This window comes from Oculina patagonica, chromosome 8 (genome assembly GCF_052425735.1).
Source record: "Oculina patagonica isolate OP01 chromosome 8, crgOcupat, whole genome shotgun sequence".
NCBI classification, from domain to species: Eukaryota; Metazoa; Cnidaria; class Anthozoa; order Scleractinia; family Oculinidae; genus Oculina; species Oculina patagonica.
In genome coordinates, this window is record NC_135765.1 from 6,937,109 (window position 1) to 6,951,680 (window position 14,572).

The 14,572-nt window shown below is 39.4% G+C and overlaps 1 protein-coding gene across 1 annotated transcript; it reads left to right on the forward strand.

Annotated features, from left to right (window-relative positions):
• The first annotated feature begins 1,908 nt into the window (after positions 1-1,908).
• On the forward strand, positions 1,909-13,121 carry LOC144663054 (ubiquitin-like-conjugating enzyme ATG3). The gene is made up of 12 exons (XM_078523992.1): positions 1,909-2,066; positions 2,177-2,218; positions 3,743-3,792; positions 5,061-5,134; positions 5,908-6,083; positions 6,484-6,559; positions 7,171-7,205; positions 9,011-9,172; positions 10,079-10,126; positions 11,146-11,222; positions 12,023-12,091; positions 12,683-13,121. The coding sequence occupies exons 1-12, from the start codon at positions 1,989-1,991 to the stop codon at positions 12,762-12,764; spliced, it is 969 nt and encodes a 322-aa protein (XP_078380118.1). The 5' UTR covers positions 1,909-1,988; the 3' UTR covers positions 12,765-13,121.
• The last annotated feature ends 1,451 nt before the right edge of the window (positions 13,122-14,572 follow it).

Below are 14,572 nucleotides of genomic sequence, written 5' to 3' on the forward strand. Positions count from 1 at the left end.
TATTATTTTCCCGGCAGTTGATACCCTATTTTAGACCAAAACTCTTTTTTTTTTATATCCCCCTCCCAGACTAAATTTTTTTTAAATTATATCCTTCTCACCGGCCCTTTCTTTTTTTTTAATTTTTGTAGTGCCCCCCCCCCGGCTTACACTGGATGGCGTGCGGTGTTTAAACCCGGGTGGAGACTCCTCAAAGTTTGGGTGGTTGTGTTTACGCCTGTGTACCCAATTTCAGACGAAAATCAGGGGCGTAGCCAGCTTTTTAAAGAGTTGTAGGCCTGGTTGATCGCTAAGGTATTTTTTTTTTGGGGGGGGGGAGGGGGGGTGGAGATCCATCGGGAAGGTTTTTGATATCAAGACCATTTACTTTCTCCTTCCGACTTTTTGGCGATTCTGTGTGTATTTCGAAAGCTAATAGTTCTAACATGACATGATAAGGAATTTTAATTGCACTTATTTTCTCTCATTTGTAAACAAACGCTCTTTTCTTCAACAGCACATGGAGTTGTCCGTTTGCCTGCCACCTGGCTAACCCAGAAGGCACCACAGTTTGCACTTGAATTTTTTTCTACTGTACATTTTTAAAAAAAAGAGTGAACATTTTTTGTAGGCCCGGGCCTACGGGCCTATAGGCTAGCTACGCCCCTGAATTTAAATATGCTACTTTCCTTACGCTTTTAAGACCTGACCCAAAACTGCTTCGGTGTGTCTGACTTAACATTTTAGAAGAGCTTCAAATTTCCTTCAAATTTAATTCACGTTTCATTTAGTTGCAATTTTCAAGAGATAAACAATAATAGGAATAGTCTCTTTCAACCCAATTTAACTGACTGACGGGTGCACAAACCATACATGATATACCCTAGCTATCTAGACCATAATTGTCAAAATCCACACTCGAGATCAACCCAGGAGGGGACTCCGGCTGAGGGGAGACGAAGGTGGGATGATCGGGATGGGGGAGATGGAGAGGGCCGGTGACTGAAAGGGGACGGGGAACGAACAGTGCTGGCGAATGGGATGAATCACGAGCGAGCCCACCTGGGGGGATGACAGGGAGGGGAGAGCAGGGAGGGGAGTCGGAAGCAGGAGTGGTCTGAGTGCCTCATTCGATCTCCCCGTCACAGGGAGACCCCCGGAGATCCATACCCTTTTTCAGACCAAAGGGAAGTGCAGTGGCCTAATGGTCACTGCGCTGGACTACGGATCGAGTGGTCCAAGTTCGAGCCTTGGCCGGGGACTGCGTTGTGTTCTTGGGCAGACCTTACTCTATAGGGCCTCTCTTCACCCAGGGGTATAAATGGGTACCAGCGAATTTAATGCTGGGGGGGGGGGGGGGGTAACCCTGCGATATTGACTTGCATCCTATTCAGGGAGGAGTAGAAATTCTCCTTGGTCTTGGTCTTAGTCTTCCATTGGTCTTCCATTTTAGGTACACTGTAAGCCAGCTTTTTGCGACTTTCAAATTTTTTGTTTTTTTAGGGCCCTCTATTGATATCAGTTTTAACTGTAAAAGCTGATAGAGTCACCCTGTTGAAGTAACGGCTTACTACTACTACTACGCTTAATGCTACGGAAACCGGGAAAGCTCCAGCCTGATGGGCCCTGGGCTCGCATGCAGACTTTACTATTTCAGACCAAAATGGCAAGAATACCCTACTCTCTGGCGCCACATTACCTATATAGAGTTTATAACGGAGTACCCGAAGGAAGAATTTAAAAAGGAAGGGAAAAACTTGCTGGTAAAGTTACGTTTATACAAAACAGTGGTTTTTGGTACACGGCGAGTTGTGAGTCATCCTTGCGTGACTTCCGTGTTCTTGATGTTGCGTGACGAGCTCAACGTACCAAACTGCTCAGCGGACTTACCTTTAAACATATGCACAGTTTGGTCTTTGCCTGTTACGATCCAGTCTGGGTAAAAGAACATTGAAGTTGTTCTCCGTTTTTTCCACGATTAGAAGTATATCGTCTGCCAGATCTTCATCATGGCGATGCAAGACGTTATAAATAAGATGAAGGGAACTGCTCTCGGAGTAGCGGAATATTTAACTCCGGTTTTGAAGGTACGCTCGTGTTGCAAACTTGAACTAATTGAATTCGAAGTCTGTTCCGGTTGCATTCGAAGATTTGCCCCATAAACGGATTTATTTATTTTCTCTGCTTTTATTCACAGGAGTCGAAGTTTCAGGAAACTGGTGTTATTACGCCAGAGGAAGTATGTAGATGAATAATTTTGTTTTATAGTGTCTTTTCATTGAACTAAGCTTACTCAGTTTTAACATTATTTCCCACTGTTGCATATGTTGTTAATCAATTCAAAGTACATGTTTTTTCACTTTCGAGTGCTTGTAGCGGTGCTTATACGAAACCAAAACGAAACAAAACATGTCGATGTTGCCAGGTCACGATCTATTTGTTGCCAATATTTGATTCACGTGTTTATTTTACAAGGATATTTTGCCAGTGTCATGAATGAGGCTGAGGCACTTCCAAGCTAAACGTATCAGGTTCCAAAATAAATCGTTTTACTGCAAGGCTTAGTACATGATCCGATCGAAGTGAATAATCGTAATTCGATTAATGACCTTGATGCAGTGCATCTTTCCACACAGGAGTATAAATCTTTAGAGGCAAACTGTTTCGACAACTTGTCAAAATATGGGGAAGTAAGCTGGTGCGCCCATCCTACTCGAGGGGAGTGGGGGGGGGGGGGAGGGGATGGAGGCAGGGAGTAGCCACTTCACCGTTCAGAAACTGGAGTTAATTTTCAGTACCAATGAAAAATCAAACTTTCCAGATCCTCAAGATGTGGGGGAGGGGGCAAAAGGGGGGGGGGGGGGGAAGGATTGTCTGAACTTTCCATTTCCCGTACCTTGTACTCCTGGTTCCTGCACTTTTCATTGTGGTTTCTGTCTCTTCATGCTTTATTTATTCCCCCCCCTCTCCTTTTCCACCCCCAGTAATACTTCCTGCCCCTGTTTCTCCTCAGTTCCCGCCCTCCTGCCCCCCTCCACTAAGATTAGAATGGACATTACCTGCCTTATACACTGTACATTTAGATGAAATACTGTCAGTAGCTGACATTTTTAGTATAAGGTACACGTAATACTATTTATTATACATTAGAATTACTTAGCAGTGATGTCGAGAGCATTCAGTCAAAACAGGAGTGAACTGACATGAAACCCATCTGCAGCAGAATTGGGTGTCTGCAGCACGTGCCTGCCAAGCCCTCGTGTGAGTGCCACAAAAAATGGAATGATTCGCCTCTGTCCGGAGGAAGAAAGTTTGATCAAGAAAAAGATTTTAAAAACACCAAGAGAACAACAAAAACTAGTAAAATCTGAATGATATTTGAGGGAGAAGAACCTGGAGGAACCAGAAACGCTTTGGCCAAGCAGACGCCGGCGCAGAAAAAGGAGCATGTTGAAAACGTATAATAAAATGCGTCACGCGTCAAACACGCCCGCCTCGCCGGCAGACAGCGTTTGATAATCAATATCATGCTCAACCTCATCCAATAATTGCTTAATAGCATTGGCCGATGCTTGAAACTTTAGCTGCTTTGATACATGTATATTATAGGGGTTAATTTACCTTTAAATAATACTAAAATAATACATAATATTTTAAGAGGAGGCCCCAATCACCAGGGGTGGCAGGAGGGCCCTGAAAAAATAGAGGACTTTATTAAATCTAAACTTTTGTTAAATTAAACTTTTTTTGTGTTTGTTCACAGTTTGTTGCCGCTGGAGATCATCTAGTCCATCACTGCCCAACATGGAAATGGTTTGATCATTATTATTTTAGGTTTAGGCAATCTGGAGTAGAATTAAGGCACAGTATATTGCTAGAAACAATTTGGGTTTTTAGTCTTCCAAAAGCAAAAAAATATCCAAAATGAGGTTAAACCCGGCGTATCCAATCGAACGTTCGGTAATCGAACCCAGTCAAACAAAAATAGTTCGATTGGGTTTGGTAATCGAACATAATCGAACTCAGGGTTCAAAATAGCAGCCGGCTGTCGGCGGTAGCCGACACTTTCATGACACTTGCCGGCGAAGTCTGTAAAGTGCGGAAACGGACGGCGGATGCGGACGGCGGATGGCAGACGGTGGAAGACGAAAAAAATTAAAACATTATAAAAATAAATTGAAAAAAAAAAAATAACAAATAAAAATGACAATAAAATAAAAAATAATAATTAAAATGAAATAAATGAAAGATGGAAACTCGTCCAAAAATGCTTGGAAAGCTTGGAAAAATGCCATAAATATGTTTCGTAGTAAATGCATTCTCCAAGCACTTAATATGTATTTATCTCTTTGTCTGTCTTAGTCTTTATAAGCTAATAATAACATAGGAGTTTATCACTAAAGACAGTGTTTGGATAATTTTCAGAAGGCTTCGGAAGTTGTACAAATACTATTTACGCACTCCAGTCACTCGTGTGTAATCTCTGTATCTTTTTTTATTTGTGACTTTACACCATCAATAGTGACTAAGTTTAGATACTAAATACCGGACTAATATCTCAAGGAAAGATTTATACTCCAACAAACAAGTCTGCTACATGCACCTCGCTCTGTCTTATCAGTTTATTTTATCGTATTTAAACTATGTACTAAGTTAAGACGTCAGTAAAACTTACAAATGGCCGACTGTGTTTGAAATCGCCCCAGAATGCATCTGGGTACATCATGTATGCAGATGGATTGTGTCCCTTGAAAATGCATAGCTCTCTAACAGCCGGGAAAAAATGAGCCTTGACAAAAAGAGCCTACAAATACAGGCTAAAAACGAAATTTTATTTTGAACCCTGGAGCTCACAATAACATTTGGTCAATCGAACAAAATCAAATGTTCGATTACCGAACAGTCGGCAATCGAACAAAATCAACGTTCAATTACTGAACAGTCAACAATCGTACTCAATCGAGCAATCGATTACCAAACTGTTACTCCTGTTTGATAATATGGCAGACATTTTGTATGGTGCACCGTCACACAGGCTCAGTACACTGTAGATTGCTCTTTTAACTTTGTTTTGTTTATAGGGACTCCGGGCCAGATGAAACCAAAATAAAGGGCTACCTTCCAAAAGACAAGCAGTTCTTGTTTACAAAAAATGGTATGTCTGGGCTCCTAGCTTTAATATACAGACTGTGTATCTAGGAAAACACTTTAAATTTAAACAAAACCTTTCACTACTCAAAGATGCTTGTAAAAAATCTGTTTTCAAACATTTTTATTTATCTTTTTGATCTATTTTGTTAGGCATGCACTTTCTTCCCGAATAATGTTGTCTGCGTTGAATTTGAATTTTATCTTGTTATCATGGACATTTTAAAATTAATTTGAAATTACGAGCACGATTAATCTCTGAATTGTACAACACAAGGTCCAACTACTTGATTCGATTAATTCTTAATCCAATCAATAACAAAGTTCGAGGTTAGGAAGTCTTTGAGAACCTTTTTTGTGAGAAAAAGTCAAAGGTAAATTCCATTGGTTGTACAAATAGAAGGAAAACAGCAAAAAAAAAAAAACCATCAATAATGCACCTGATTGACCTGCGAATGGCATAGGTGTCCAATAACAGGTATCCAATTTGAAGTTGCTTAAATTGGATACCTGTAATAAGACACCCATGTGATTGTGCGCTGATTACGCGACAATCAAGAATTTGTTCTAGATATGATTATTGTTATTATAAAGGGGCTCATTATAATATTATCAGATTCCACTGTTCTGGCATAGTTTTTAGTTAAATGCTGCAATATACTATGCAATAAAGTCTAGTGTCAGGTTTCAGAACAGCTACTGATAAAAAAACCCATTATTTTACAACTTATTAGCTTATACTCACCCTATGTTCATATTTGATTATTTACTGTCATGTAGTTCCATGCTATAAGCGGTGCAAGGAAATGGAACATCAGGAAGAAAATGAGGCCATTGTCGAGCCAGATGAAGATGGTGGGTGGGTGGACACCCACCATCATGTCCACCCAAGTGGCGAGCTGGCTGTCACTGGTGCTCAGGAATCATTTGCAGAGATGACGCTTGAATCTGACAAGGTATCTACATGCCTGTTTGACGTACTGCTGTCTCCCTTAAAGGGGTACTATCAGGAGGATTTTGCTCCATGTTTGGTCAAGATAATGAGAGCAAATAATATTGAAATGAGTTTGTAGCAATTAATTTCTCCATAAGACTAGGACAGAATTTGAAAAAGTCTACCTGAGTTTTTATATTTTAAGATTGGAACCCTGTGTATATGTGCACAAAACTGTAACTCATGATGTTACCTCATTTACAGCTTCAGAGCACTAGACAGTAAATAGTAAATTTTAACAACGCTACAAAATGTAATTGGTAAACCAAGATGTTTAGGTTAATAAAGATGAAAGTTGGTGAAAGAGAGAGGACACTTTTCAAAACTGACATAAATCCTGCTCTCATTTATTCTTCACACAGACTACAAAGGACATAGCACCAGCAGATAATGATGACGAGGAGGAAGATGATGATGAGGAGGCAGTGGATATGGAAGGTATTAAATAACCTATTAAACCACAAGAACAACCTTGTTCATAATTATTCTGATTGTATATAATTACCGGTATCAGACCAAGATAAAAGGAAATATCATACATAGCAGTCCTGTACAGTCACGTATTTCGCGGATGTGGTCTTGATGATGCCACCTTATTCTCCTAGCAAGTGTAAACAGGATTCCATGTGGCTTCCTCATGGACCTAGAGTGAGCAGAGTGTACAGCTTAAGGCAAAAAATATGGCGAGTGGCGGAAGCCAAGCCTGATCTATTAACAGACTTAATTATCTAACAACATTGAAAGAAACACATGAAAATTAGTTTTAAGAAGAATTTGTAGGGATCAGGGTAGGGAGAGTGACCTAATGGCTAGTGCAGTGGACTCTGGACCGGACCTAGTAGTAAATGGGTGCTGGCAAATTGATGGGCTGTGTACATGTAAATGGCAAACTGCTAAGGGACCTGCAATGAACTACCATCTTGTCTAGATAGAGAGAGTAACAGCACTCTTGTACAAATCAGAATTAGTAGTTGGTACTGACAACTACCTGGTTCCTATAATCTATTGCATTACCTTAGTTGATCATTCTTTCCTGTTTCTTTTTTCAGCTTTTGAAGAAAGTGGAATGCTAGAAAGTGATGAGGTACTTCGAGTTCATTCTTTTTGGAAGTGTGAAGTCATAAAGTGGATAAACCTACAAGTTCAGTTCTGATTGTTGGATAGCAAATGCATTATCATGACTTATCTTGATGTTATTAATAATAATAATAATAATAATAATAATAATAATAATAATAATAATAATAATAATAATCATTTCTATAGCGCTATTTAGCTAGTCTTTCATAGCGCTTTACAATCACTATGCTAAAATATAATAATCACTATTAATAATGGTAATAGGACTGAGTGGAGTCCAATTCGGTCTGTAATCATACGAGTGATTAACAAAATCGGACGACCGCGAAGCGGGAGTCCGATTTGTTTAATCACGAGTATGATTACAGGCAGAATTGGACGACACGAAGTCCTGTTACCAATTAATCAAAACTATGACAAAATTTGAGAAACAAACTAACCTTTAGTCAAATGTTTTTTATAAAAACTGCAAAACATAACAGTTTACTCAACAAAATGCACAACAACAGCGCGCGCAAAATGACGCGTACTGTCCAATTACACAGGCATGACGCGTAAACTGTCCTATTACACTGTCCAATTACAAGCATGACGCGTACACTGTCCTATTAGTGCTCAAATCGGGCTGCTGATAACCAATCACCGATCGAGAATTTTGTTATAGTTTTGATTAATATAATAATTATTCACTGTTGTGACCTGCTTCTGTTTACCAGCATGTTCTTTAAGGAAGTATACGTAGCGTGGCCTAGTGAGGCCCTGCCAGGGGGGGGTTCCGTGTCACTTGTCTAAATTTAAAAATGTGCCGTGTCGTTGTTTTATCGCTCTTCATGTCGCTGTCGGTAATTAAATTGAAGGAAAATTGCTTGTCCTTGTCGGAATTTAAGTTTTTCCATAAAGGTTGTCGTTTGTCGCGATTTTATTAGTATGCTGTCGCTACTTTTTGGGCCATGTCGCTTGTCGGAATTTACCCTGTCAGGGTCTCCCTAGTGGTTAGGGTGCTGGTGTTGTAATCCAGAGGTTCCAGGTTCGATTCCTTTGTCGTCCTGAGATCAATTCCTTGATCATGCTTTGTACATAGCCAACTGGTCTGGCTCCTGCCAGTTTGGGATTTTTAAATTTTAACAATGTAAAATATTTGTTTCCTTTGTTTGAGTGACATGCCTGGAAACTAGCTACCTTATTATAGGAATATAACGAAGCATTTCAACAACACGAACAAAATGTACGCATAATAAAATTAACGCAAATTGTCGAAAATTTATGTTAACATGCATTTTATTAACGCAAATTCTTGTGTGGTGTGTGCTTAAATGCAGTTAATAAACGCGAATTTGATACGTAGTAATTTTTATAGCAACCTGCGCTATTTAACCAACAACAGAACTCAATGTTTAATTCTGATAAACTATACACAAGTCAACAAAGATATTTAAACAGACCATATGGTGAATAATATTCAGTGAAAGGGTCCAGGGATGGAATACATCCCATCCTTGTGCTTTTCACTGCCTCTGTTATTCCTGTAGCTTTGACGGAGAAGTAGATGTCGTAAAAACATAACTTTTACAGAAATAAAGGTGTCTTAAAATAACAATGCTGGAAAATAGTGTGATTTTAATTAACAATGACGTAAATTAAGGTACATGAAATTAACGCGAATTTTTGAAATTCGCGTTAATAACATGTATCGTTAATTTCCTATAATAAGGTATCTTGAAGCTTAAAAGTGTGTGACCACTATGAACATACATTTTTGAAAACATATTTGGAGCCAATGAAACATTGAATGTTAATTTTATTCTGTAGGCTACCTTGTCTATCAAACCATCATCTAAAACTGAGGCTGGGGAGGGTGCGGCAGATGTGAGTGCCTCTGGTGGAATTCTACAAACAAGAACTTACGACATGTACATCACTTATGATAAATACTACCAAACACCAAGATTATGGCTGTTTGGCTACAATGAGGTAGGAATGTTGTACAGCTGTTAAAAATTATTTTTTTATCATTTGAAATCTCGTCTAGGCAGGGTTTTTGCCCAAGAGTTTTTGATTTGTGTGGATTTCAGTTTTAGAGAAGCTCGACTCACACTTTTCAATTTCTAGTTAAACCCGTGTCTAGGTGGGACGGTATGAATTCTTGAGAAAGACTGTTGTTGTTTTAGTCAGCATCGAGTGACTATCAAAGTTTAAATACCGGTAGATACAATTACATTTATGTACTAAAAAAGGAAAACTACAGTCCGACCTCTATTAAGCGGCCACCCTCCATTAAGCAGCCACTTTCCAAAGTCCCGAATTATTTGTCAGTAAACTGCTGTATTTGATACCCTTTATTCAATGACCACCTCTATTAAGTGGCCGCGGCCACCTTTTTGCTGTCGCAAGTGTATTTATTTATTTATATGTTTTTTTTTTACCTCTATTAAGCAGCCAGCAAATTATATTTCCAAGCGAAATGGTGAAATATCTTGAGCACAATTTTTTCACGTACTAACTGTTGATGCAAAAAGGCCTAAGAAATGTTTCCCTTTTTTTCTGTACATAATAAACCCGAAGACATACACTGTACATTTCAACTAGAACTATGCATTGGCTGGAAATGCACTTGATGTTGTGTTACAGTGAATTTTGAATTTATCTTCATACATGTTCACTTTTTAAAAGCATTTTGCTATATAGAGTCAAAAAAATCGCGTTTACTGCAATTCCTATCCAATTTATATTGTACCTCTATTAAGCGGCCAACCTCTATTAAGCGGCCACTTTTTAAAGTCCCGAGGGTGGCCGCTTAATAGAGGTCGGACTGTATTAGCAGTAGTATTGCAGTGGAAAAGGTTTTCCAATAGCTTTTGTTTGGTAAACATTTTGCAGAACCGAGAACCACTAACTGTAGAAGAGATGTATGAGGACATGAGTCAGGTAAAAACAAAATGTTACAGTTTATGTTTTAACTGTTGCTTTTCTTAATGCCTTGAGAAATTTGTTTCTGGGTTATGGCTTAGCCCATGAGAGCAGCCTGTTTTTTCACTTGCTTCAGGTCTGCAGTTTCTGGTTCCATAAATCAACAGGCAAAAAAAAAAGAGAAAGAAAAAAACTGGCTGCTTACACAGTGCAGTGTCTTCAGATGGTTAATCTTTGGGATTGCACTTACTTCTCTTTGAGGCTAACATTTTTAGCTTCAAAGGTACCAGGGTTCTCATTAGAAGGCGGGACCAGTACCAGGGTACTCGAGAGTCCCAGTCCCGGGGGGGGGGGGGGTACTCCCTATAATGACCTATACGGGGAGGCTCCGTCCGAAAGAGGTACCTTTTTCAGGCTTCAGGTATATAAAAGGGTAGGGATTTCACGAGTTTAAGTATATGAAAGGGTATGAAAATCTGTCATTTGGCTATTTAAAATGGCCTTTAAATTAAATATTTCGAACAGACGCAATTTATGGCTGTATTATTTTAATTATTAAGCTCTACATAGAAATGACAAGAAAACTTCCTATTTTAAGTCCACGGTATGTCTCTTAGGTATATGAAAGGGGTACCTTTTTTCAGTTAAAGGTATACAAAAGGGGTTCAATTTCTGTCAAAATGGTATATAAACTTCCTATTTTAAGTCCACGCTATGTCTCTTAGGGGAGTCAGGTATTTTGAGCTTCCCTCACTGTAAAAGTAGATGCCAAATAGGTAGCCTGTGTGTCAAACACAAGCACTCTTACTTCTTTTTCTTTGCATTTTTCTCTCTTCCCCATACCTGATTGCACCTGCTGTCAGGCTGTGACATGATGGCGCGCGCCTGCAGGGAATCACAGTAGTTGTATTCATCGTTGCTTCATGTAAGTCTAGAGCAACCTCGCGCATGGTTTTATGAATACAACTACCATGATTCCCTACAGGCGCGCGCCATAGAGGGAATCAGGCATTGACGTAGTGTTGTTTCTTTTAAAGGATCATGCTAAAAAGACAGTTACAGTAGAAGCTCATCCTCATTTGCCCATGACTATGGCATCTGTCCATCCTTGTAGGTGAGTCACTATCAGCCTTAAAATTCTTCCTACGGGTTTAAGTACACTTTGTATCGTCGCCATTGGGAGAAGTTGACTTAAATCACTGTCATTGACAATCATGGCATTCAGTTGCAAATTTGCAAATCTGATTGGTTCTCGACATTGACTTTTCACTAATTGACCACGATTGCGCACATCTTGCTGTTGAAGGAAAAATAAGATTATTGTCTATAGAAACCCTTTTTGCTGGGCTAAAAACTACCAAACATTTTATGTTTCAAAACTAGCCTGCTACTCGTTGCAACGCCTTGGAAAGCTTCATGAAGCTTGGACAATCGGAAATTTCGATTGTTTTGGACATTTTTAGGAAATGAACGTTTAAGCTTAGAACATTTTTCATGATAATGAAGATGAAGTGTTCAACATGACTCGAGCATTGGACAAAGAAAAATTCTGAGTCCCCGACGGGAATCGAAGCCATGGCCTCCCAGATACCGGTTGGGCGCTCTAACCAACTGAGCTACGAGAGGCTCGTTGTGAGCTGAGCCATTTACTAGGTTGATAACACACGCGTCCTGCATACTGCTAGGATTTTTCATGATTCTTTGCCAAACTTCTGCTTCCTCTGAAATCTTAAGTGATTGTTAAAGCGTATCAAAACTTTTTTGGGAAGCTAAACTTGATTTGGATTTTAACAGTTCGGAAAATGAAACGTTACAGGAATAATATTTTCAAATATACACTATAAATATATATATTTTTATGGCGGATATTGCTGGAAAATTCGCTAAGTCACGTGGTTGTTTTCTACTTGGCAGGCACGCTGACGTAATGAAAAAGATCATACAAACAGTAGCAGACGGCGGAGGGGAGCTTGGTGTTCATATGTATCCTTTGAAAGCGTTATCGTTATCACGCGTTATGAAAACACGTGATTACACGGCATGAAAACGCAGGAAACACGTATTTACATATCATTGAAACACGTGCACGTGATCACGCGTCATTAAAACACGTGATGCATCATGCTCGGTAAAAAGTCTTTGGCGAGGTGGGTTAAAATGTGTGATTTGGCACTGAATAGATTAATTGAAATACCAGTTCGTTTAAGAGTATAAAATGAGAGGCGCAGTGGTCTAATGGTCAGTGCACTGGACTCCGGATCGAGCAGTCAGGTTCAAGCCCTGGCCGGCCGGGAACTGCGATGTGTTCTTGAAAAAGACACTTAACTCGCATAGTACCTCTCTCCAACCAGGTGTATAAATGAGTATTGGCAAATTTAATGCTGGGGGTAACCTGCGATAGACAAGCATCCCATTCAGTGGGGAGTAGCCAAAGTCGTTTCATGTTAATTACTGAAATCAAGATAAGCTCCAGCCTGTTGAGCCACTGGTCTCGAACGCAGACTTCTTATCAAACCCCTTCTTTACCGTAAATACTGTAAAGCATTACAATTTCCTTGACGTTTTTTCCTCTAGGTATTTACTCATCTTTCTCAAATTTGTTCAAGCTGTTATACCCACGATAGAATACGACTACACAAGACACTTCACGATGTAATGGTGGACTTGCCTAACAATCGGAATTGATTTCTTAAATAGAGCTTATTTTCCATGACCTTTGAAAGTATTTACAGTGTTTTCTATGGTTTTGAGTTTGCTTAGCTTTTTAATGGGTTTCTCAAATTGAACTAACCAATCAGAGAGGAGTTATTGTCTTCTAAGCCAATCAAATGTGAGACCAATCTGACAAGTTACCCGCCCTTGGCGTGGTTTGCGTGAATGCTCGTTCGTGCTTTGTTTTATAAAACGGAATATATCGTGATTTTAGCGACTGTAGTTCTCTCAAGAAATTTAGTTGTAAAGAAATGAAACACAGAGACATTCAAGCCGTCCAAAATAAAATAACTTTAATCACTGTTAGTCACAGGAAGTGAACAAAGAAATGCCAATGAATGGGAACTTGCTCTGAGTGCCAAAGGCTTTGCTTGCCGGATTCCTGTCACGGCAGCTTTGGGCCCATGTCGCTCGACTATTCTGACACGCGCGAGAAAGAAACCTCTAGCACCCTGGGTCAAAGTAGTGGGTAGAAATTACACAAAAAAATTTAAGACAAAAGTTTAGAAAAATTCTTTTAATTATCCTTTTTTGATGTGTTTATTCTTTTCACATAGATGCAATACTTTTTTTGAGAAACCTTCGATAGATGAAATGTAGAGAAAATATCCAAGAAAATATTTTATGATACCTTAAAAAAGTAGTTTACGTTTCATGAATTTCACTTCTTCCCTTACAGTAAGTTGTCACTATAGCAATATGCGTGCGCAACTGTCTCGTTCCCAGGCATCACTCCTTGCCGTGCGCGGAGCGCGTGGAATTGTGGACTGATGTAGAGATGAAGTGCGTGTCGCCTTCTTCCCGTCAATCCCCGCGCTCCCGTTTTCCCGCTTTTTATCGACGAAATGAAATTCAGTGACGCCTGGGGTCAAAGCAGTGTGCGAAAAGTACCACTAACGCGCGCTGGAACAAACGTGTTGGATGTTCGTACTTGAACAATGTGCTTTTGCTGAACATACTTCACTGTAAAATTGAATGCTGTACTAGAAGAAGGAGGTATAATTAGACAGAATGGTGTTGAAAGAATCCGTATATTTTAATAAAACTGTTGTCAAACTAATGCAATTGTTCAATGTTTTATGAAACATTTACTCCTTTAAAGCTATGACAATCACAAGCAATGAAACGTCCAAAACCCTAAGAATCTGCATGTTCAAATTTGTCGCTATTTCGTGCAGAAAGCAGTCGTTTACCATGGTATGAGTCTGTTAAACATTTTGGCCGATCATTTAAACAAAGTCTAAGTTAGGCGGGAGAGGGGGTAAATAGCGAAGCGTGCGAGTGACGTCACGACTCAGTCAAGACTCAAGACAAACAAACCGAAATGGTGGACAATTTTCCTAAAACACTTTCTAAAGGAGCTGGTATTCGTAAAACACTTTTATAAAACGAAAACTTCGCCTAGATTCCTTTTATTTCTCTCAGAACACGCTGATGTTTTTTCAGCCTTGCGGCGGTTATATCATTTGCATTCTATTTTTAGACCTCGCGCGCTTCGCTATTGTTTAGTTAGGCCTGGTTCACACCAGCGAAATAACGGAAAGGTCACGCAAAGGCAAAAAGAACACAAACAAACAACAATTTGCATTGATGTTTTACGTCACCAGTGTGAACAACACGACATAACAACTTATCAGGAACATAATCACATAAGCATAACAACATAAGGAAAAAAATGATCTTTTCTTTATGTCGTTATGTCCTGAGCTAATGTGAACCAGGCGGGTAAGTCGCACTTTGTTGAAAGCGTTT

What these genes read in the sequence shown, in the direction of transcription:
- LOC144663054 (XM_078523992.1), top strand. Translation starts at nt 1,989, where the DNA reads ATGGCGATGCAAGACGTTATAAATAAGATGAAGGGAACTGCTCTCGGA. An exon ending in CACTGCCCAACATGGAAATG is followed by an intron (nt 3,793 to 5,060) that starts GTTTGATCATTA and finishes TTTTGTTTATAG; the next exon opens with GGACTCCGGGCCAGATGAAA. An exon ending in GAATGCTAGAAAGTGATGAG is followed by an intron (nt 7,206 to 9,010) that starts GTACTTCGAGTT and finishes TTTATTCTGTAG; the next exon opens with GCTACCTTGTCTATCAAACC.